The sequence below is a fragment of the Glandiceps talaboti genome, chromosome 5, assembly GCF_964340395.1.
Source record: "Glandiceps talaboti chromosome 5, keGlaTala1.1, whole genome shotgun sequence".
NCBI classification, from domain to species: Eukaryota; Metazoa; Hemichordata; class Enteropneusta; family Spengelidae; genus Glandiceps; species Glandiceps talaboti.
The window spans coordinates 6,789,655-6,815,694 of NC_135553.1; the positions used below are offsets into that span (position 1 = coordinate 6,789,655).

The 26,040-nt window shown below is 33.9% G+C and overlaps 1 protein-coding gene across 1 annotated transcript; it reads right to left on the bottom strand.

The window, feature by feature from the left end:
* On the bottom strand, window positions 1-26,040 carry LOC144435219 (serine/threonine-protein kinase/endoribonuclease IRE1-like). The gene is made up of 19 exons (XM_078123802.1): window positions 25,854-26,040; window positions 20,189-20,315; window positions 15,278-15,378; window positions 14,226-14,298; window positions 13,278-13,449; window positions 12,516-12,574; window positions 12,008-12,254; window positions 11,272-11,353; window positions 10,436-10,610; window positions 9,670-9,989; window positions 8,875-9,047; window positions 8,443-8,572; window positions 7,616-7,772; window positions 6,947-7,140; window positions 6,110-6,248; window positions 3,507-3,634; window positions 2,820-2,943; window positions 2,399-2,466; window positions 1-1,951 (listed from the first exon to the last, which is right to left on the bottom strand). The coding sequence occupies exons 1-19, from the start codon at window positions 25,932-25,934 to the stop codon at window positions 1,634-1,636; spliced, it is 2,868 nt and encodes a 955-aa protein (XP_077979928.1). The 5' UTR covers window positions 25,935-26,040; the 3' UTR covers window positions 1-1,633.

A 26,040-nucleotide genomic window follows, 5' to 3' on the forward strand; every position in this document is an offset into this window, starting at 1 on the left:
GTATTATTTTTTTATTGTAATATGTAGTTTTTCTTAAGTTAAGAAATAAAAATAACAGTCTCATGTTTTCTATGAAAACGAATAATAAAATACCAAAAGAACATTGCTGCAACTGGAGGAAAAATGTACTCCAATTTCATTAGCCTTGACAGAAACGTTTTATCACAAAATGGTAAAATGTCAATATTAGAGTAACACAGCTAAGCTGTTTTATAAACTAGAATAAATTGAGACATAAAGAAATATAACAAAGTATTCAAAACTGATATACAAAACTTGTAAACTCCGTTCAAGCTTTTTCTTTTCCTGAACAGTTCTGATAATAAAATTCCACATCCACTTTCTGCCATACTAAGTATTAATATGTTAAAGGCACATGTAAAAGGGGTAAGAAAATGTGAAATCTCACACAAAAATGCTATTTTTGTAGTACATTTAACATAACATAGCTAATTGGTTGTTTTACTCCACTGATGGAAGAGTACACTTTGGGGGTAAATTTGTTGCAACATCCTAGTAGGTTTAATCTTTAACAACTTTGCCATATGAAAGGTTGTTCCTGATTCTTTGGAAATTGTAAAAGCCATTTAGTTTTTTCACCATTTTGTTTTCACAGAAATAGTAAATCTATTTATTTTGCCACAGAATAAGTTAACCAGCCATTTTGAAGTACATTATCATGATTATGGACAATTTTTTTTTAATGATTTTGATCTCTGTTTGATGAGTTATTTTTCTTCTTGATATTCACCGAGACTGAATTTGAATTTTCTTGAAAGAAGTATTAACAGCAAAAATAAGACATTTTTGAGGCACATACTAATAACACAATTAATTATCAATATGACGTAAAAATACCAAGCAACATTTCAGCACAACTTAAAAACAGCAGACTTTTAATACTGAAAACTGAATTCATCATCTAGATCACTTCTTGATTCCAGGATGGATGTTTTTGATGACGGAAAATGTGGAACAAATGATGACAATAACTTGATAACATAAATACATGTAGATAAAAACTGAACCACTTAATATAGCTGCTGTTACATTTGAAAGAGCCATAACAAAATATTTGTAGTGGAAATAAATGCATTGAGTAAAATGGAGTTGTTTCAGCTTCTGGATTTAAATAATATTTATATAAAATACTATATACATATATATATATCTTTTATAATAAAGGGTTCCTCTGTCATCCTATATACCTCTCACTATCTTGTCATTCACAACTTGATTTCAAACCACGATTCTTCTCCAGTCTTTGTTCTAGCACTGAGCATGCCTTTTGTGAATCACATAACTGATTAAAACCCTGATCATTTACTGGTCTGTAGCCTAACACTGTGTGCCTTTAGCTTATCATGGTTTTATAACAAAATTTCAACATAGCGCCCCCAGTGTTCATGATACTTTTTCTTTTTTCTTTTAACATCCTATGGTCATTTCCTGTTTATTGCCATTTCCCCATGCAAGGCATCAAAGCTGTAGAACTTTCTAGGTCTTTGTCTGTCTGAGTAAATGGATTTCCAGTGAGAGGATGAACAGAGAGTCCATTTCTTTTGAGACTAAAATCCCCCTTGTACTCTCAATTTATACAAGATTTTACATTCTGTAAGTATTCCTGGTTGAGCTAAAGATCTGTTTGGCTTTCTCTGGCAAGTTTCATTTCATGTGTAGGTTTCAATTCTTCTACACCGATACCATCATTTTGTCCATTTCTAATCATTGCATCTTTCACACATGTGTTGTCTCCTCCATTCTTTATGTTTATTTCATCTTGTACATAATATTGTCTGAATAGTCTTTCTCCCTTGCAACACATCATAATTACGTTGTACGTATGGAGAAGTAGTTTGGGAAATCTTGATGTAAAATAGTACACAAACTCTTCAGGAACTGCCCCTAGTGATAACTTGACCTCTTCTGGTAGTTCTCTGTAGTGGTGTTTCTACAAAACAGAAATAACATTATATAACATGGTCTTGATGGTTTTGGGTTTAGTCAGTCAGTCACTAGTGAAAATAAAATCTGACTAAACTGATCCTGTTTATACGTGAAGCTGACAGCCACTACATATTTCACATACTCAATATCACTGGCTTCAGAGTCAAGACTGTATGTACACCATATGGTCCAGTCAAAATAGGGTTTGACCTTGAACTAATCACAACAGAAATAATTTTCAGTGCATCTTGATCAGAATTTTACACTGAACAACATATCAAAAGTCTAGAACAGAACAATATTTGAACCGTACAGGTGAAGTGACTTTTGGATAAAACTATTCCATTCAAAAGGCATCTACATAAAGTGGTACCTTACTAAGTCATGTCACAGTCTTACTACATTACAGTATGGTATCTACCTACACACATTACTAGGTTCAAAGTCTTACCTTATTCCTCATAGCTCTCAGTAAATCTCTGACAGAGTTTCCTCTGTATGTACGGAATTTCCTCAAATCTGTCAAATTCAACACACAGGACAAAGTATTACAAAGACTCTCCAGATCTAACAATGTGTTAAACCAAGCCAAAATCAAATGATACTAACAAGACAATGAAACATGTCTATCTACCCTAACTGAAAGAGACAGACACAGACAGACAGACACAGACAGACAGACAGACAGACAGACAGACAGACAGACAGACAGACAGACAGACACACACACACACACACACACACACAAATCAACATTACAAAACTACCTGGAATATCAAATTCTTTTTACTAACTCTTGTCAGTTTTGACACATACTACATAACATATTGGATGATATTTGAAGTCTACTTTACATGTAAGTCCACACTCACCTGACTGTAGTTCCAGAGTGATATTATTCCTCCAATCATATTTGACAACTTCTCTTCCATTTCTCTCCAATTCTATGACAACAGGGTCATTGACTGGTAACTTTTCTATCCTGTCACTCACATCCTATGAGAAAATAATTTTGAATTAACTAGAGCATAGAATGACCAGAATGTAAAACCCATATTTTTTGTTCAAGCATGTTCAACTTGGCTTGTGTGTGGTACAAGTACATTCATATAGCAGACAAGTCAAGTCGCATGCTTTGGACAATATACATTATTATATATGCAATACATTATGGAAAACAAAGGATTGTACAGTTTGGCCACTAGGAGTGCTGTTTACAAGCAGTTTCTGGCTCAGCAGTTAGGGCCACGATAGTTGTATAGTAGTATTAATGCCTCCTTTGCAAAAATCCTCATTCCTAGCATTTCATGACAAAAAAGTGATACCATTTTTCAGCCAGTCTTTTGTTCTCTTAACTTTGTTTCAGATTGCATACATTTTAGGATCCCCACAGTTGTGTTTAGCCATATTTTGTTGACTTGTTCCTGTAATGTAATGATATTTTAGCTCTAAATTTTCCCGACCTGGGATGCCTTCTTGTGACACTTCTACCAAAACTGATTGTTAGTTGGGTTACTAAGATATACAGACAGACAGAATACATGCAACAACACACATACCTGGAAGAAACCTAACTGTTTTTCCCGACTCCAGAAAAACGGATGTTTGAGGATAACTTTGGCAGTTGGTCTGTCTGCAATATTGGCAGTTATCATTCGTTGTATCAATGTCCTAGACAGGTGATCGTCTACAATCATGAAAAAGTGGATAAAAATCAATAACATATATTACTAAGAAATCAAGGAAAATGGTGCTACACATGAAAAGGGTATTCTTGTGTCAAAGATGAGTGGCGACAAAATCCTCTAGTCAGGAGATTTTTTTCTGGTTGAGTGATGAAAAATATTGGAGAATAACATGATCAAATGTGTGGAAGCTTAATTTATGAAATATGGAGAAAATAACGGTGACTTTGACTCATATTCAGACACAGAACACATAATAAACATGCGTGATATATGCACAGGGTAAAGGACCAATGATCAATTTTGTACTCGCGATTTTCCGGATTTCTAATATTAGTTTCTGTATATTTCAAATAAAGTTTTAAATACTGTTTCCTCTTACTGTTTTTTTCTATTTCCTACCTGATATCAATGTCTTATCTGAGTTTATCAGCTTTGCATTAATTAGTAGCTTGCTAGAACAAACTCACTATTTGCCCAAATTAACGCATTATGCCGTGAGTGTAAACATCTACTGATCCGACTAAATGGTAATACACGGAAAGGGGTGAAACTCCAAAGGGACGTGTCCAGAAATTTGCAAAGAAATCAACTTTCAAACGGTACAATGGTAATTCCACAACCAGAAATCCTTAAAGTACAAATGAAGGGAAGCATTGATGAAGTTACAGCATTGAAGCTTGTCTGTAAGTGCCCTAACACGAACCCCGGCCAACACACTGACGATGTCCCGATGACATCCGTAAAGCAGGAAGTCGGAAGTTGAAACCTTTGACCCCTGAGTTGTTTATTACTGGCGACATGTGCCTAACTTGTAAACAAATTACCCAGGATTCTCTGAGAATAAACTCGCATTCTGTCAATGCTATCTTCGCTTCGTAGCAAATGTTGGGACATAAGGAAGGAGAAAAGGGTAAAATACACTCATGAAACACTGCACAGAAGTCAATACTTTCATTTTTGAGTTTCGTCCTACATTTTCCTCGTTTTTGTGACGTTTTCGCACTATTTAATAAAAACCAAAAGTCCTATCATGTACCAAACGACGCGACTTTCTATTTATTTTCGATCGTGCTGCGCTGCACGGGTTACATTTTGGAGACATTTTTGGTTTTCAAACGTGAATATCTATCATGCAAGTATTTCTTCGAATACGTCGGCTTTTAAATATATCATCAATGCTACATTTTTCACGATAGACATTTTTGGTTTTCAATCGTGAATATCTATCGGGCAAGCATTTCTTGGACAACGTTGGCTTTTTAATATGTCAATCCTACATCCATGATCCTAATGAACGACACACTGTTTTGTCCAGGCGACAGACGTTTTTGGTTTTCAATCGTGTCAAAACTGTCTTCGCAAGCATTTCTTCAAATACGTCGGCTTTTTAATTTGAGAATGAAATAACAATATGCATGATAATAACATATGCATGATTTTACCATTTGTTTATTTCCTGTTGTTTTGTGAATTCATGAATAAATTAAGTGGCAGGGTGATTTACGGATGTCCTCTGGACACGTCCCTTTGGAGTTTCACCCCTTTCCGTGTATTACCATTTAGTCGGATCAGTAGATGTTTACACTCACGGCATAATGCGTTAATTTGGGCAAATAGTGAGTTTGTTCTAGCAAGCTAATTAATGCAAAGCTGATAAACTCAGATAAGACATTGATATCAGGTAGGAAATAGAAAAAAACAGTAAGAGGAAACAGTATTTAAAACTTTATTTGAAATATACAGAAACTAATATTAGAAATCCGGAAAATCGCGAGTACAAAATTGATCATTGGTCCTTTACCCTGTGATATATGCATGCATCCTGAGTGACATCAGAAAACACTGATAAAGCCATGGTGGATGCCTGGCAAAAGCTTTGGTGAGCTACTTGAAGATTGTGGTGCAATACAAAGTTAAATTCATGAACTTAGACTGAACGTTTGCACAGATGAGCTTCCATCATACAGTTGGTATTAATTGAATTTTTTATTTTCAAAATATATTGGTACAAAGAATCCCAATGGTGAAAAGGATTAAATTCAGAAAAGAAGACAAACCACAACATTGAAAATATAATACAACCAAAATTGAAAGCATCTCAATATAGTTGACATTTAATGTTTCTTGTCTCAGACTGTCTCTATAATTACATGTATTAATATTTAAAAAACAAAGACAGATGGTGAAATATGAATATTTAGTTATTCTTAAATATACAGATACAATTTGTATATAATAACCCTAGATTATTCTAGGCCTCTCAAAAAACACATATTTACAACACCCTCTTCACAACAAAATGTACCGGCAAACACTATGTATATATGGCTGGTATTTTTGAATCATGTGAACATTCTGAAGTATCTGCCATACATAGTTTTGGCCAATACATTTTGTTGTGAAGAGTCGACATGCAATTTCTACAGTCATACATTTTCTCAGTAAAATTGTATAAATCAAATTTGTTTACCTACCTTTGTCTAATTTTTCTAAATTGTACTCTGCCATTAAAATATTTGCTTGTCTGTGTAGTGAATCTCCAAATGGATGTTTGCCTTTTGATAAAACGTAATAAAATACACACCCTGCTGAAAATATGTCAACAGCTGTAGTCTGTAATATAAGAAGGAACAGGTCAAACGTTTTATATATGCAGATATTGTTACAAAACATACTAATGAAATATGGACAAACATTGTTTTCTTTTCTTGAAGGTGTTGTGTTCCCCATGTCACCCAACCCCCACCCTAGTGTTGTCTTGCTAGAATAGACAGCTACATGTATTTTAGTTACCCCCATATCATCCAACCCCCACCCTAGTGCTGCCTTGCTAGAATAGACAGCTACATGTATTTTAGTTACCCCCATATCATCCAACCCCAACCCTAGTGCTGCCTTGCTAGAATAGACAGATACATGTATTTTAGTTACCCATATGTAAAAGAGGGAAATATGTAAAATATGTTGCTTGGATGCTGATAAATAAACCAAATGGTGGTGCATTAAATCTTATCTCATCAATTTCTGATGGAATGGTTGGAAGATTTAACAGAAGAGACATCATCGTACACACTATCAATTAGAAATGGTCTTTGCATGTATATGAGTAACAAAACTTTGGATATATACAAATGCTACTTTTTGTGAGTTGCACTTCAAAGTCACAGATAATATTTTTGAGACACAACCACCAACTTAAACAGTTGACCAATAATTGTTTTCAGAAACTACAAGTCTTTATACTACAATCAAGTTAAAATAACAACAACAGAGATATCATGAGCACAAAATATAACACAATAAAAACTCACTGTTCTAGCTTCTTCTGTTAACATTTCCGGCGCTATCCATCCTTCAGTACCCGCAGCTCCAGACCTCCTGGAGAAGGAATGCCTTCCAGCGGCTAACTTTTTACATAAACCAAAATCTGAAATCATTGCTTTTACTTCTCCATGTGCATTTGGCATTGATATCAACACATTATGAGGTTTGATATCTCTGTGAACTAAACATTCAAATATATACTGTTAGTTACAGAGTCAAAATGCAGAAATGAAAGGTAGGGTATAGACTATTTGAAAATAAAAGTAGCTCCAATCACCCCAAAATTTACTACATGAAAACTTGTCCCTGGTTCTAATTTGAAATCATTACAGACATGTGGATGTTCACTACAAAGGAAATTATCAATTATTATTTTTAAGACTCCACTAATGAGCAATATTCCAAATCCATAGAATTCAAACATTGGGGTTTAAGTTGGTTGAAAGGCTTTTTTATCATCACAATGTTATAAATCTGGCTACGTGAGCATTCATGACAAATTCACGTTGTACAGTCTGAGTATACAGGGTGTAATCACATAGAGTTATAGAAACCTAGTCATTAACCCTCTTCAGGTCAAGTTCGTGTAAAAGATAATGGCTGTGGCAGGATTAGGGATAAAGGTATAAACTAGGGGTGCATACCCCCTATCTTACCTATATCTAATGAATGTAAATATGCCAGTCCATCCATGGCTTGATACAAGACATCTCTTTCCTGTAGATCTGTGTTAAATTTACCATGTGTTACATAGTCCTGTAATGTAGCTGCACATAACTCTAAAGCTATGTATCGAAACTGTTTATCTTCTTCCTAAACAAGCAAGTAAACAAACAAACATCAGAATCTTCCTAAACAAGCAAGTAATAGATGGACATCAGAATCAAGTAAACATGTCCACTGTGAAACTGGAAAATATTCATCTATTGAATTTATGCACCCATAAAAACTCATAAGTGTCTTTAGTCGTTGATATATCCTTGGAGTACACAATTCACTGTGGGATAATTTGTCATCTTCAACACTACTCAACACAGACCAAATGACCTGTATTTCTTGGTTCCCATTCTTTAAAAACAGAAGAAAACTACCAAACATCAAACATCCTAAAACTGTAGACATATACAATTCTGAAATCTCTTGGCATCTATGACAGCAAGACCTCACAGGAGTTATTTGAAAAGTTTGTTTTAAAATGAAGAACTATCCACTGTAATGCGAGAGTGAATGTTCATAGACTCTGGGTTCATTGTAACTAATGAAATTCCTACTGACAAAGTCAAAACATTCCTTGGAAGCGACTCCCAAATGTTCACCTACATCTCATCCATTGTAGAACACCCCTGACAATGCTGATGAGATGTCATCAAAAAATTTAGAATTCATTTCCAAAACATTTTTGACTCTGTGAGTAGAAATTATCATTACTATCCACTATAAATTATAATTATTAATATTATTAGGTATTATTACATGTACTAACCATACAGAAATATCGTATCACATGCCGATGTTCATCAGATTCTCGTAAAAGATCCACTTCTCTATCGGCAAAATTAAAACATTCTGGTAGAATCCGTTTTACGGCAACATCACGATTATCAAAATATCCTCTGCAAAAAAAGAACAGAACATTTCATGATAAAAAGTAATGAAGTTATTGTTACATTTTTTGCATGCATTCACCAAATTAGTTAGTAATGTAGCTTAAATACTGATGGAGTGCTATCTTGACCATTGCTTCCAACTACAGTGACGAAATGTTGTTGTTTCATCTGCTGTTTGGTGCATGCAAATAAATAGCTTGAGTTTGTGAACTTTTATTTTTTATTTTTTCATGGTCTCTACATTTTACTTTATGGCCTTTCTTGAATTGTATTAGGAAATGCTATGTACTATTCATTCAAAAACTTACTTGTACACAAATGTTCCTTCACAGCCTTGTCCAAGCACTGCTTTAGGGTTGAACATAATTTTACCAATTTTGATGAAACCATCAGGGACTTCTTCTTCCTGTTTGTCATCTGATGGTAAACCACCTGTTGATGTCTGCATAGACCTTGGAGCATTGGACACCACAACTACAGGCTATGGAGAGAAAGTTGGTAGGTCATTAAACTACACTGAATATAACATAACACATGTTAGTTTGTCATTCATTTAATTTGGACCATGGATATTCAATGTCAACCTTGTTTTCAATGCATATTATGAGTGACAGAAGACTTGATACTGAAAGCAATTTACACAATGGGGTACTGGTTCAAATCAGACACAATCGGTGAAACAACATCACATTTTTTTTGTTCATGCATAGAGCTGACATTGTCTACATCAACAAATGATACACTCGCAATGCTGACACTATAATAATTGAGACTAAAAAGTGACAAACTCACTGTCAATAACACCATCAAAGAGAATATGGATTGAAAAATGCCTTGCTGAAAGTTCATTTAAAACCGATATCGCACAGGATGGGCATCAAGAATTTCAAGACTCAAGTTTTACTGTTTTGATTTTTTGCATAGACTATATTACATCTTGTTGTTTAGACCCATCAGGCTTCTCAACCACAAGTCAAGTGATTAGCTGATAGCCTGGTACAACATGTCATATGCTAATAGTGGATTAATTTGGTGTTACCGGTAATCATTTTTCACTTCCTATCATTGTGAAATTATAACCGACATACACCATCAGTACTTACTCTCTGTGCAAAGAAAATAACAATAATCAAGCCAGCCAGTAAAGATATAAATATTCCAATCACAACAGCTTCATTGTCAACCAGTCTGTACACTCTGTCTTCATGGGGTTGACCTTTGACCTCACGACTTGAACTCTTTGAGATTTCCCTGCTAGCTGTGTCATCTGGTATAGTTTGATTTTCTGTGTCATCTAGTGGTTCTACTGTTTCATGTGGTATTTGTGCAATTGGTGGTATATTGGGTCTGATTACACTAACCACAGATCCAATGTGGACAATTTGTAAGGATGTTGGTTCATTTTCTGGGATTTCATGATAACCTGTTGATTAATACAGTGATAATTTATGAAATCTTGATGAAGACGAAAAACAAATCTTAAGTTTAAAGGCTCACATCATATTAGGATTAAAATTTATGTGTGAAAAACTGTTGTCTGGAAGAGCTATAGAAAATGTTGGTTCGAAGAAAGGAATTATCCCATCTAATACTTATAGCTCCACTGGTAAGATAGCACTACTGCCAGAACCTGGGACTGAATCATGGGCCTTTAACTTAAGGTACAAATTTGGTTCCCACCACTATAAGAGCAGTCCTGTAACAAGCGACCCTCTTATGGCCTGCTGACACTACCATGCAACAGGACTGTCTGGGCTGTCCTGCTATACTGTAACAGAAGGCAAAGAAGGCAAAAGGTGTGCCCCTAAAGGACAGAATAATGCACTATTTAGATGATGGTGGTAAACAACATATAAATGTCATTCTTACCTAGTATAAGTGGTTTAGTGTTCTCTCTAGCCACTGGTATATCAGCTATAGTAATGATAGATGATTTCATCGGATCATATTTAGATGAAGGTGTTGGCGATATTGGTACAATACTGTTCAGTGCAACATCATCTGATTTGGGCCCTTCTATCATGGGTAGAGTATGATCTCTTGGCTGTGGAGAGATAGAACAGATTGTTAGATATCATGGCGGTTAGATTCTACAGCTGTTCAACCAAGACACATGGTACAATTAACTAACATAATTCCCTTTTACTACGAACATGTGTTTATCTGTAACAGTTCTGTATTTCAGACTATCACCATGGAAGCCATACATGGTCCATATTTTGACATGATATATTGAACTGACTAACAGGAAGTACAGTAACAAATACAGAGAGAGATCATGTAGAGATCACCTCAAATAAACTAATACACGATTCTTTACTTTGATTGTGCACCCAGTCAACCAAGCTGTATAATTAGGGACCTGGTTGGGATAGAGATTGCAAAATGAATGCTGTAATCCTATGCGTTAATAGAGGCTGCAATGGATTGTATATGCTCCCCGGGAGTTGAGGAAGTATAAAGGGCCATTGTGCCACTATAGATCCATGCAAGGGGCAATTATCATTAGCATCTGAACTCTCCAGAGACCTGGTACATTATTAATAGTAATAATACACTTTACCATTATCACTATTATAGGTCTTCAACAGCCAAATTTCAGCACAATTATGAATTTAGGTACATGTATGTTTAATAGTTAGTGTATACAGATGGTATTAACTGCAAAGATCCACAATTCAGGAATACCAAGTCAAATCACTTACTATGACTGGTACTGTATTTTCTTCAACCATAGACGGCATTGCAAATAATCCATGCTCATACTGACCAATGTAAAGAGTTGGGCTGTCAAGGAGGCAAAAAATAAAACAATTTCAAATTTAGATGTATATATTTATATTTATCAGTAAAGGCTTGACTTTGAACGCCTCAATAGGTTTTATCAAGAAGTTTGTTACATTTATATAGACACTTATTTTAATAAATAATTAACAATAACATGACCAAAGATACCTGGAAGTTCAACATAATTAACTGAGGAGGGTGATATTATGTAGTCATATCAATTTTAATATTCATATTATAACATTCAATTCTTCTTCCGTCATTAAGGTATGGACTCTCTGATAATGGAAATGATACTGATTCTTGAGTGTTACAATATAAAACTCAGGTTACCTGTATATACAAAACTTTATATTCAGACACAAATCATTGATAAATGGTTAACCTACGTACTCATCAAATTCTCAGTATCTGCAATAGCTTTTTACCTCATGCTAGAAGGTCAAAATAGAACAAGACTGTCGATTTATTCTCACACATACCTGAAGTGACTGGAGCAGAAGGTATGTTGTCGACCAAGAAATAGAATGTTCATTATTTTTCTGATGCACGTTGGCATTATATATTCTACTGCAGGTACTGAGAATTACTGCTACATACCACACTAAATTACTTACTTTAATGACAATCACTACCATAGTTAAAAGTACTTACTATAGGTGAGTATCATCAGTGGTCCCCAGAAATCTAGCCCTCCATACAGAATCTGACACATCACCAGTTAAATGATGTAATGTCTCCACTGCTACATTAGACACTGCTACTTTACGCAAACCATCATGACTTAGAGAATACATAGCAACCACAGGGGAACCATATTGACCATCCCATAATATCTCACCCGGAGTACGATTCATAGTCACCAGTAGACCATCTGAACTTGATGAAAAGTGAACCAGATCTGACAAAATATAGATTATGAATCAATATCAAGAAATTCATGCTGTCATGGTAACAATTTTCTTTAAAATCATGAAATAAAAACCTGATAAAAAACTTTCACACTAGTGCACTATACTAACATCTACTATTTACAAATCTTTATTTTCTAAGAGATTTAATCAAATACTAGAAATACTCAAATTAATGTTGATAAAAAAAACGCAACACATTTAATTTTTAACTACAATCCAATGACATTGCTAGTTAACGATCACCTTACCATAGTCTGAGTTATCCGTTGCTACATGAGATGAATAGTCCATAAAGGTTACATTCCACCTGGTAAAGTCAAAAACAAGATTTACCTAAACTTGGGAAAAGTGTGAATATATATCAATAATTTTTCATTTTACAGTTATACATACATATGATGGGATGTCACAAAATATTTGGCTGTATACACAGTCAGAACAGTTCCTTTGCTAACATGCAACATTTTGATTTCCTTAGTTCAACTGATATTGTGATAGTACACTACTTGCACATCTTTCTAGTGTATTACTTATCTATGATTGTCCTAGCTTGAAGGATTCATAGTTGTTGGTGCTCCTGTTAATCTTGACTTAAACTCAGGTTTTAACAAGTGTGTTCACAATGATAATTCTTTCAGGTTAAGTTTGTCCTATTGTTAGTATTACGTCCTTCAAAACATAAATATGGTGTGGTACAGAATTTACGACTTATTTTACAAGCATGCAAACAGGTATCTTTTTCACATGGTTTTGCTTTCAAACAAAGTAACTGATGTTCTGTTTTAATGATATACTAGAATTTCCCATATTTTTCCTTCATTATTCCATAGATCCTGGCATGCATTCCTGGGTCTATGATTTTTCTATCATTCAAATAAAGTATACTGTGTATACTGTTTCTTTGCATTCCTACCCTTTTGCCTTAGTTTTTCCATAAACCTGGGAATGAACTCTAAGGTCTATGTTTTTTTTTATCATGCATAAGTACATTTGTAATTGTGCATCCCTACCTTTTTTCCTTAGTTTTGCTATCAAACATTGTAACTGTGTATTCTGTTCTTCCTATAAACAATGTTGCAGAATCAGAAGATGGACATGTTGTATCACTACCGTCCATTGTCAATGTCTGCTGTTTTTCTCCTGTGATTGGATCTATGGCCAGCCAAATATCACTCTTACGACCTGTAAAAACACCATAAACCAATCTTTAGCTATTTCAAACCTAGTCTGTAAGATACATTATATCTGCCAGGAAAGATCGATGAGGGCAGAATGATGTGACATATCTTGCAGTCTATCTCAAACCTACAATACAGCTATATGACATTCTCTTTATCAAAATGTAGTATTATACCCCTTGTGTTGTAATTGGGCATGAAAATCATCTTGTGGAAATCAACTATTGAACAACACCGTTTATTTTTGTTTCAATTTCTGTGGTATTTCTTATAGAAATTCATATTCATTTCGTGGATTAATTTTTGAATGATAAACTGCAATCTTGTGAGAATTTTCTTGTTGACATTGAAATAAGACCAATACTGAATAAAACAAAATGAAGCATAAAATTCACAATAATGGAAATTATGCAAAACAGATTGATTTATATGCATAAAGTCATACCACACTGTTTCAGTGCATGAGTGTTGAAATCACAATCATAAAATCGCAAATTATGCAAAAAAGACAGATTAATAGGCACAAATATATTCAACACAGCTTCAGAAGACAAGTGCATGAGTTATGACATCACAACATGATCAGAATCACAAAAGCATATATTATGCAAAACAGATTATTGATATGTATAAAATGCAGTGAACCCTGTTTTAGAAGGCATGGGTTGTTGTACCAGGACAATAAATCTATCTTGTAGATTTGTAGATTCAACTGACAGACGTATGTGTACCTGGTAGCCATACAAGTAATGAAATCAACTGTTCAGTATGGAGACTTACCTGTATAAAGAATACCATCAGCACTTTTACATGGTGATGCAGCTACCAACTCTGGTATGGTAAAAGGTAATTTCTGTATGAAGAGAATCAAAATACATTGTTACTCAGAGTTTAATCTGTACAAGGTGTAAACTTGGTATGTTTTATGATAGATATTGCTCACATGGTGTCTATTCAAAAGTGTCAAGCACTAAGGTGAGAAGAATTTTTTAGTCACAATTATTTTTATAGTATCAGGGCCATAGACTAGACTAGTTCTGCTTGACGTATTTCTATGGCCCTCACCAGGTACAGTTTGTTTTTTTCTTTTCTTCTCAGTTGTGTATCATTTTCCCTTTGTGTCTGGTGAAAATAAATAATATGAAATATACATGAAATATGAAATTGCAGAATCTATGAACATTTGGTCTCAAATAGTTCAGTACGCATGTGTAATTTTGAAATGCCTTTTGTTACAAAATACATGTTCCATGAATGTTAAACAGTTGTCCATGCTGTTATGTAACTTTATGCAGAACATTTGACAGCTGTTACAAATCATCAGGTTTTACACTATAACAATTACACACTATGAACACCTAGTACTTTCTTTTTGGTATTTTTAATTTTGATGATGAGCTTCATCTTAAAATACATGTATGTCAAATTTAATTTCATGTTATCATGAGACAGTTTAGTACAATCATATATGTCCATTTACATCATCTCACACCGAGAAAAATTTAAAACTCAATAACAATTTCTGTCTTCTTTCTGGCCGAAACATTTATTAGTAATAGTAAAAGACTGGCAGCAAAATGGCACGCATACGGGTGAAAGGCAAGAGCAAAAATCCCTACACAACTGGCTTCTACACTATTCACTGTATATGCACAATTCTTGATAGCTAAGTACAGTTTACCATGTCCAGTATCATACATACAGTCTTTTGAGACATAAGTATGTTTGACATTTCACAGTTACATTTAGGTGTATAACACTGACCACTTTCTTCTCTATAAAGCTAACATACAACAATATTCATCTCTCTGACTGTAAATGGTAAATCTTACTTTCAAACCATCAGCTCCTAACACATACATACTGCCATCTTTAGGGTCTGGTAAAAATGTTGGACCTCTGACATATTCTGGAGGCACTTTCAGTACTGGGTCTGTCAAAATCAAATAGAAAGTGATGTTGATATTTTTATCAGACTATGTTTCAAGATGGTACCCTGTAGGCACTTATCTTTATTACATGTACAATATATACCTACAAGGCTACATACACGCCTTGTTTATTTCCATGGAGAAATTGTGAAATTATTACTCAAGCAATAATCTAATGTATCACGCCCCAGTACACTGCCAAAATACATTTTGTAAGGTCAGTTCCACAAACTGCTGAACTGGTTTCTTTTTTTAGTAGTTATACGCATTGCTGCATTCTTTTTGTACATAAAACATTAGAGAAATCCACCTGGCAATGCTTTTCATTCTGAAAATTTACAGTATTTTGTTATACAATGAAAATACATCATATATTGGCAACACTAATTGGGATTGACAACAATGATCAGTGAACCAATTTTTATAAAATCTTAGTGAAAACTCACACATCAGTGTACCATTTTTGTATGTTTGTGTAACGACAGGTATAGGCAAGAGAGATGAACAATGAAAAAGTTTGGGCGTTCACTGAAATAAGAATGATGAAAATTCAGCTTATCAATATTATTATACATGTACTGCCTGTTATTAATTCAATATATTACCTGTTAATTTTGTATTGCCTTGATATTACATGTAATGCTTTGTGCCCTTTATAGGTGTGTGAAGGACATATTTGATGCAAGGATCTGAACATAAACAAATGGGGTCACTGTACATTTCAATTCACAGCCTTGGAATTTTATAGTTACATGTATTATTAAACAAATGGTGATTACATATACATGTGTGAAATTTGAAAATTATTCACTTAAAATGTCTTATTTTGTTTTGTCATGAGGTGTATCATATACATTTAAGATTCTAACACTGATACATGTAAATCATATTTACACTGGATACACATACAGATTTTGTGCACCTGTAAATTAAAGCCAACAGGTACATGTAGTCCTTCCAAGGTCAGGCCCTTCAGACATACAACCTTGTCCACCAAACCCATATCCTGACCATAAAGATTATTACTATAATGACTCATTTAAAATTGACTTGAAATCTTAGTGAACTCAGTGTTTTTGCTAAGGGGTGGGAAACTCTGGTAAAAGACAGGGGGGGGGGGGGGATAATCTAAAACTGGCACACAATCTTCCATCACTTTGTTTAGGTATCCCAGTAAAGTGACTGGGAAACTCTGGTAGATTTTACATACAAATGTAGTACCCTTAAGTTAAACACACACACACTGGTTCAACTATGGACTGTTTTACAGTATTCTATTAAACAAATTCCTTATATTTATTGCTATGTTAATAAACTTATTTCACCTATACTACACACACACACACACACATACACACATAACAATTCAAATTGTCTACTTCATGTTTGAGGCTGTCATATCTGGGTGACTACACTTCAGTTTGACCCAGTATCACACAGTCAAAACTATACATTGCAATCAATATTACACATTTGAACAGTATACTAATGTAAATTTATACATTGTAAACACAACATCATGGGACAATTATATTTTCAAATTCCAGGAATTACTTTCCACTGCTGGAGCTGTTATTACATTGTAAATATTCAGAAGTCTGAGAAATGCATCATGAATTTTACACTACATCACTCTTACACTGCAATGAAGGTGTTTGGAAATATATATTAAAAAAATAAATTTATACCTTATTTTTAAAAACATTAAATATTGTGCATGTACTAGTATTTCTGTCCTAACATGTTGTATACATGTTGTCATATATTCTTTTACTTTAACCGACAGTGTGTATTCTGCACTAACAATGCATTTCTTTGAGAAAATTTACAGAGAAACTATTAGAAAGCTCATGAATGACTGAACTTTCTGTTTACTGTATTTTATCTGGCTTATCCTATCTGTATGGCTGCCCTAGAGCTTGCTATTAAGTTTTATAACCAAAGTACTGAGGGTTTTTTTTAAATTTACAGTTTTTCCAATATATCATATTTTTAGATAACTAAAAAGGTAAGGGGTATGCAAGTAACTTGGTATGAATTTTATCTACGATATTCCACTGACTGTTTGGAGTTCTTTTACAATGTACATCATAAACATGTCTTATTTCCATAATTTTTTTAAATGAAATACACATTAGATATGTACATATGTATGTGGAAGATATCATCAGTCTAAACTCCATGCACATTGCCATGGCAACTAAACAGCAACGACTTACATTTATTTATCATTAAAACTGGTTTCTACTCACACTAGTGATTTGAAGGACACTTTATTACAGCACCATGTGCTACAATGCTAGAATCTTTTCAGGGCTTCATATAGCCATTGATACAAATATATATTAGCCATATGGTGAGTTTTTTTTTCTTCTTTCAAAAATTAGAATTGACAATGCTGCGTTTGTTATTTAAATCCACAAAGATGAATAAATGAAACATAAATAACTAGTATCATTTTCGGAGTGCTGAAATATTATGAATAAAATAAAATGATATTAAATGCATCTTTTGCATTAAAATCAAACATCTGTAGTCACTATACATGATAGACTGTTTCTGATGCCGACAGCTACATGGGTGTTATCTGTCACAATGTGGACATTTACAGAGCACGGGTTACTTTTGAAACTGAGACCTGTACATGTCCACACCTATACACTGTTATCCTATTCAAACAGTGTAGATGCTATATACATTGCTGAATCAATATGAAAACAAAAATTTAACAAAGCAATAAACAACAGCTGTTAAAGATAATGTAATACATCACAAAATACACTGAAAATGATCACAAATCAAACTATAAACCATGGAAATATATATAACAGTTATTTTGTGTGTGTGTATATATATATGTGTGTGTGTGTGTGTGTGTGTGTGTGTGTGTGTGTGTGTGTGTGTGTGTGTGTGTGTGTGTATTGCTATTGAGATGTGTTTGTTTATCCATGTGCTGTACATATAAGTACCATCCCAAACCATTTTATCAACTACGCACATAAAAATAGATGAAATTATATTGATTTTTTGTTTCAATTTTATTCCACACTAGATATTTGAGATATCCAACACTGTCTGTAGACTACTTATAGTCTGACAGGTCCAGCTGTTGGTCCACTTATGTAAGCAGTCAGTGTCACTGTGAGAGAATGCATTTTGATAAGTGGAAGGAAGACCTCGATCTTTCAGGCGAAAGACTAGACTGTCGACAGTCGTCTTGACTTTTTGTTATTTATCTGCAATTTATTATACTATTTTTGCTGAAATTAATAGAATTAAAACATGGTGTGTGTTGGATGTTTAATGAAGTCAAGATGACTGTTCTAACCCATCAAACTTTCATTTCTATGAATTATTCATGAGGGCCCTTGTTTATTTGCGTAACAAAACAAATATAGCATTTTCTTTTGCACTAGACTACACTACATGCATTACGACATTCATTGACATAACGCATGTTATATCATGGATGTATTTCACTAATAAATACACAGTTTATAAACTCGGTAAAGAATGTTCAGTTCAGTTCAGGAGTATAGTTAGGTCCGTGGATAGTAAACATTCACTTCACATGCATGATTGTGCATCCAAGTTGCTAGGTTTGTCCACCATGATTATGTAAATAGTATGCTAATTTATAAATGGAACGCTTAACGCAGTTGCCCAGTTAACCATTGGGGAGGGGGGGGGGGGGGGGGGCACTTCTGGGTTGGTACAGACCCCAGATCATATTTATATGTGTTCGGTTCCTTAGTGAGTAGCGCGTACATTCTGTATCATGTGTATAGAACAGAGAATGTGCACTGTACACTGTACATGCTGATTATTATATCGCATGTTATGGGTTATATATGTGTACATAATTAGTAATAAATAACTAAATATTTCAGGAGGTTTTTTTAGGAATACAACAAAATATGATCCACATCTGAATACAGACTAGCTATAGACTACTCAGCTTGTACTGTGTGCTTGACTGGTACCTATCAACATTCATATATCATCACAATGTAAGTGTCCAGCACTATGGAACATTTTCATTTACACCTTTTGTTCACACCATGTGGTGGCTATCATATCAAGCCCTATAGCTTTAATATAGCTAAAACGTGGATTTTGTGAACAGACGTTGTATGGCAGAGGTGTACTGGGAAGACACTTAAAAATTAAAATTAAAATGTAACCAAGAAGTAAAGGATATTTAATATAAGCAAATACTATTGCAAACAAGTAAAAATACATTACATTCTTTGTTATTTTTATTAAAATAATGTTAAATTTTTAAAATCTATTTACATTTTGTACGTATTCATATAGTCATCACTATGATGAAATAATGAGCAATTGTACATCTGACTCTTTACATGTTCTCATTGTTAAAATACTTTTTAAAGAAGCATATCACAGAATCCATTAAGTGCAAGTGCAAGTGCAAGTGCAAGTGTGGCATACTCGGGATACTTGTAGGATCTAAGAGTGCTTGGAATGTTCTCTGTGGCTGTACTTTCACACACATAGCGAGTGAAAGTGCAGCAGAAAGCACTACACAAGAGTGCAAATACACACACTGGAACTCAAGTGTCATGGGGTTCTGTTGTTAATACATATTTTTCCTCAAAACAGCAAATTTTCGGTAAAAATGACATATACTTTTGTGTATTATGAATGACCATACCCTCATTTGCATACCATTTGCATGTGGGTATGCTCTAAAGTTTTCGGTATTGCACTGCGTTGCAAATACCACTATAATGTGCATGCACTGTAAGTAATCTGTGACATCTATATAAATGCATACAAATGATTACATACCTTCTTTCAGTGTCCACAATATAACACCATTTTTCCTGTTAACAGCATGCATCTTTCCATCCAATGTGGAAACCAACAATATAGCATCCACCCCACTGTATGGAATACTGACTCTACCTGTGGGACCCTGTAGAATAAAATAGACCAGTATTGTAACTATGGCAACACTATAGCATCCACCCCACCCCATCTACAGTCTATTGTGCTTTTTCTGTGGTTTGGGAACCCTGCTAACAGACGGTCAATATGTAGTTACACTCAAAGTGTACAAATGTATTTTTTATATGTGTTTTATTTCTAGTTTGATGAAATTTGATACTATTTACCAAGATATGCTCAACAGGAACATAACAAACCATCACATCTGCTATTTTCACATCTGTAAAGTGTTACAAAATTAACTATTTTTTTAAAGCTAGACGTCATCCAACACGTTTGAATGACTGGTCTTACAGTATTTAACTTGTTAAGTGGGGATAATACTGCCTGAAAACAACAAAGCACTATACCATTTGTTAGATTTGCTATACAACATATGAACCCTGATCACACAGTCCTACAGTCTATAATGACTGTGAGTAGCCTATAGTTGAATACTATAATTTCATGGTATATGGGGATAATCTATTACCACTACACATGTGGTATATAATGATATCACATAATGACATTGTTGCCAATACTAAAGAACACCATTGGAGGGATATATTTTCTTTCTTGTAATATATCAACCATTTTCAAACAAGTCAACATGAACAAATGAGCATATATTTAGCAAACACTTTCATACACAATTTGGCATAGATTTTCCCGACTTCTACAGAAATGTTACAGTGTTAGGTTTAATTACATATTTATGTAGACTGTCGACAGTCACTCGCGCCTTTTTATTGTGGGCCGAAGGCCCTCGATATCAGTGTGCGATTAGACTAGTGTTGCACCCGATCGGAGTTTAGATAAAACGGTGGAAAAAAAGGCGCGAGCGACTGTCGACAGTCTAATATTTATGGTACATATGATATATATATACATTTTACATTTTTTGTCAGGTATGAATCCAGGGGGTTTCTATAAAATGAAGGAATAGTTAGGCTTAAAAGCCTGCAATCTGCAAATACATTAATTTTGTAAATAGGGGTGGGATTACAGATGACATTTATTATGCTAGATGACTAACCATCACAGAGCTCACACTAGAGCACCTATGAAACTGTTTTAGAGAGTTTTACAGATTTTTTATCTCCTGATGCTGGACTGTGGTATTATATACATGAAAGAAATCAGTCACTGTATTTTGTTTAGATGGTTACATTTTTGGGATTGTAATTTTGTATTTGTGAAAATGACTTGTGCTACATGTTGGGAAGTGTGGAGACGCGAGACATGTGACTCTGGATTGAAAATTAGCCCTTTAACAAAATTGATCATTTATTTTTTAACACCATTGTATAGAATTCAAGTTCTCCAGTTCTAACCCTCACATTTGCTCTTAAATCCTTTAGAGAGGGCAATTGTCTATTGTATGCAATTTCTTTTCCCTATCAAACACAATGGTGCTGTGACCTTTGCAAAAAAAACACTAGTCTGACAATCAGATCATTTACCATATTGTACCCAACCCAATTACGATAAGTTTAAATTTTTAATGAGTAATTTTAATTCAGATATCTTGCACAATTTATGTCAATAAATATATTTATAAAGCTTTGAATATGAAAACATCTACAGCAAAAAATTTTTTTGTAATCTCTCTTTCTCCACTTTTGCTACTTGTATTAGCCTGTTAATTTTTTAGGCACTTACGGTAACGTATATTCCATTCAATCTCTTATACCGTACGACAGATTGAATGGAATATATCACAAGTACCATAAACAAACTATATCTGTATAGTGCAGTATATGACAACTATAAATTTCCCTGTTTGTAATCTTTGCACATGGGCCAATGGCCTAGAAATGCTAAAAACATACTATTACTGTATTCAAAAAAAAAATTAAAAGTAAAGTACATGTGCTTGTGTACATAATATTAATAATTGATATTAAATTTAAGTTAAAGAGCATTTTTGAGGTCAGAATACAATATACATGTACTTGTACTAATTAAATTGGGGATCAACTCCAAACACATTGTGTTCAATTATACCAATTAGCAATACAACCATCACATGTGGTGATCTCAAGATTTATTGGATATAGCCATATTTTTGTAAAAATTAACACATACGTTAATTTCTCAGATAAAATCTAAACAGTATAAAAAAATAACGACTAGTACATGTATGTGTGAATCATATGAGACGTGAATTTTTATAATGTAGTAATATTGGGCTTGGCCATATTGTTATCAAACTAACACATACATCAAATTCTCACATAAAATCTACATCGCATGCCATTGAAATACTACAGTACATGTAACTGCTAACTGACTACAATTTTAACAATTTTTATAATTTTTACAATTTTTTTAATCATTGCTGCCAAATATGATTATTAAATTACATCGTCCATTGTGTTCATCCTTGTAGCAAAAATTGCACAGACAAGTATTAAATTTCATACTTGTCTGAGCACAAACTCACTTTCTTGTTCATTTCCAAGTGAAATTTACATATGAATTAAACTAATGACACATTGTATCTAGTTGTCTGTAAATTTGCATATCAATTTCAAATAACATGATGATGACATAAATTTACCTGTTTATAATAATTTTGCATGACCATATGGCCACGAATCTACAGCTGACACCAAATGAAATTATGTAAATAATGAAATTAGCTTTTAAGTTAAAACTGGACGAAAAGCTAAGAACAGTTTTTATTCTTTGAAAAAGACATACATGTACAACTCAAAAGTCAACTGTGCTCTGTTATAAACCAAAACCAGTGACAGTTTGATCTCGTATGAGATCTGAAAGCTAGCAAACTTAGTGTAAATATCACAATATCTATATTTTTATAGGTCATAATTTCAACATTAGTGGGATACACACATACATGTACATTGTATCCATTTGCATGCAAGGTTCCTAGGAGGAAGTGAAACAACATCTATCCATCTAGAAGCCAACATAAATATACTTCACTTATGACATGCAAATACATGTATACACCCATTGCAAATACTATATTCTTCCTTTTTATTTAAAAAAATATTTATATTGTTGTAATATAGGTCATTGTCTTACAGTTTTATCATATGACACACGGTACAAAACAGAGCGGACCAATAATCAATCAGATTAAAATCCGATGTGGTGAAAGCGGCTAAATGCTTTATTTACGAAGGCAGCGATAACTCGGAACAAAAACAAACAACACTAAACGATGGAAACAGAGGTAAATAAAGCATTTAGCCGCTTTCACCACCACATCGGATTTTAATCAGATTGACCAATAAAGGACTTGTACATTTTGTTGTCAGATCCTATATTTAAATATATACAAATTTTCTACATCCTGTATAGAAGCTGGCCCTTTCTCTACCAGGACAGATTTTGTTGAAATCGTACCCAAAAAACTACACATTTGGAAAAACAGGTTAATTTGTTAAATAATAATATAATTAAAGATTCCAGATTGGTATTTTGTGACTTTTTACCCCATGAGTTCATAAACACAACCTGCATGTCAATTTAATTTACAATGGTTTGCAGTCCCAGTATAAAATAATCTATTTTTATCAACATATGCACTGTCTACCTGCCCCAGTCCTTCCTTTGTTGTAGAGGTGCAGGTAACAACTACTATTTTAAAGTGCTAACAAACTGTGACATGTTTGGCATAATATGACGACAAATATTACATACAAATCCTGTCCTGAAAAACTGACACTTAATATGAATTCAAGTTATATTACGATGTTTAAGTATATATGCATATATTAATACAGAAATAAGAATATACACCATCGACGTCTGAGTCTATGAGTAAATTTGTTGCTTAAAAAAATTATTTCAGCTGTAATTGTATGTGGGCTCCATTTTTATTTCATAATTGTACTTTACCTGAAAGGCTTTGTTTGCGAAACAAAGCCTTAAGCTTTCATACTAGTGGGTGTATTCATCAAGTTGTAACTTGTTGGTAATTTTGACAAATAATGATATTACATGAATAGTACATGTCACGTTATTAAAATACTCAACAGATGGTTCATGGCCAGGCCTTAGTCTTTCAGTAATTCATTGAGTACACAACAAATACTAAACTTGCATTTTCTTTTTTGTTTATTGTTAGAATAAAAGAAAACACCTTTTCATTCTCAATATAGAATATCCTAGCCTGTAATGATATAAAAACATGGTCTGAAATGGAAGTAGTTTTAAGGACTATCACACAATATTACACAAAACAAACTTCATTCATTTAGGGGGCAGGGGGTCTGGCGTACATGTAAATGTGAGTAACTGTGTTGAACTTCATTTTTGCATTTCTAACCAAAATTTGATAACTTCCATACCTTCAGTGATAATATGTTCTGTATTTACTACTGAGATGTTGATAAGTTGATTAAAATATACAGCTAATATGATAATACAGTGGGTTTCCAGTTAGTATTTTAATGTATTTATCATGTTTAAACATTGTATGATTGCAGGGGGTGGGACCACTATGATTTTCACCAAGGTTTACATTATATGTCAATGTCACACTTGTGAACATTCATTTTGGAGGACGGAAGGTGGTTTGGCCTATGAAGTTCGTTTATGAGCTTGTGTGTTATTGTGCGATTGCCCCTTATCTACACTAACCCTTATCCACCAATCTATGCCATGGTGGTGGTAGAGGTAATACACTGAAACATGGCTATGTTGTCATCATATGAATTCTAACTAATAAGATGATGAAACCTCGTATATAGTTGAACACGGCTCCACTTTTACATTATCTCTATCTGGATGACAAGCCTCTCTGTGTGTCTAATTTCATTGTAAGTTTCAATGCCTTCAAAGGAGTGATTTATAGTTTGATATGTGTAAATTTGAGCAAGATGTCTCTTATAACATAGATACTAAGATAGTGTCTATGATTGTACGTACATTAACTAATGATAATAACAATATCTAACAAAAAATATAACTAAAACATAAAAGATAACGTCTATGATGTACAAAATAAATACAAATCATCCACATCTATTGAAAACAGTAGAGGGGAATCCCCTATGTGATATAGTGTAATATCAACCATAATTCGTTGATAACACATGTCTACACTGCATTGAGAAAACAGTAATTTTGTTTACAGCTAGATATTATATTATATTATTATTTTGTGTTGTTGTTATTGTTGTTGGGAGAGAGGTGTGTAGACGTCATGACCCTCGATTTGGAGTAACTGACAGGTAACCTGTTGAAGACATTATGAATGAAGTAATGACTCTCAGTGACATGTCCAAAATGACGTGGAATCCATGGGCCCAATCCAATCTAATACCTCAGCTCCATGCATAAACAAACGTCAAACCTCTTCCGGCCCTGATGTAACATTGCTTGTTTTCCTATATATTGTGCATATTGCACATTTGTTGTATCACCACAGTCAGATCCACGGGATAACTATCTTAGTTAGAAATAAAGCAGTTAGGTGAATTGGTTTCTAATGCCTACACCCCCGGGCTCACCACGATACGACTACAACAATATCTCCGATCCTTACCTTTCGTGTTGCCTCTACCGAAACAACAGCGACAAACAATGTTAGAATTAAAATACAAATGAATTCACAACACCGATTCATTTTTGCATCTCCAATTGGCAAGCGACGTACGAACACAGGAGAAAATGTTCCTCTTTTACAATATTTTGTCACTTATTCGATCATAATACCATCCAACGTGATGCAA

Bases quoted from the DNA above. Each gene is read 5' to 3' on its own strand.
- LOC144435219 (XM_078123802.1), bottom strand. From the start codon at position 25,934: ATGAATCGGTGTTGTGAATTCATTTGTATTTTAATTCTAACATTGTTT. The intron at 3,635-6,109 runs GTAGGTAAACAA...TCATGATTGTAG, and splicing joins TTTAGAAAAATTAGACAAAG to ACGATCACCTGTCTAGGACA. The intron at 2,944-3,506 runs GTATGTGTGTTG...ATTTTCTCATAG, and splicing joins AACAGTTAGGTTTCTTCCAG to GATGTGAGTGACAGGATAGA.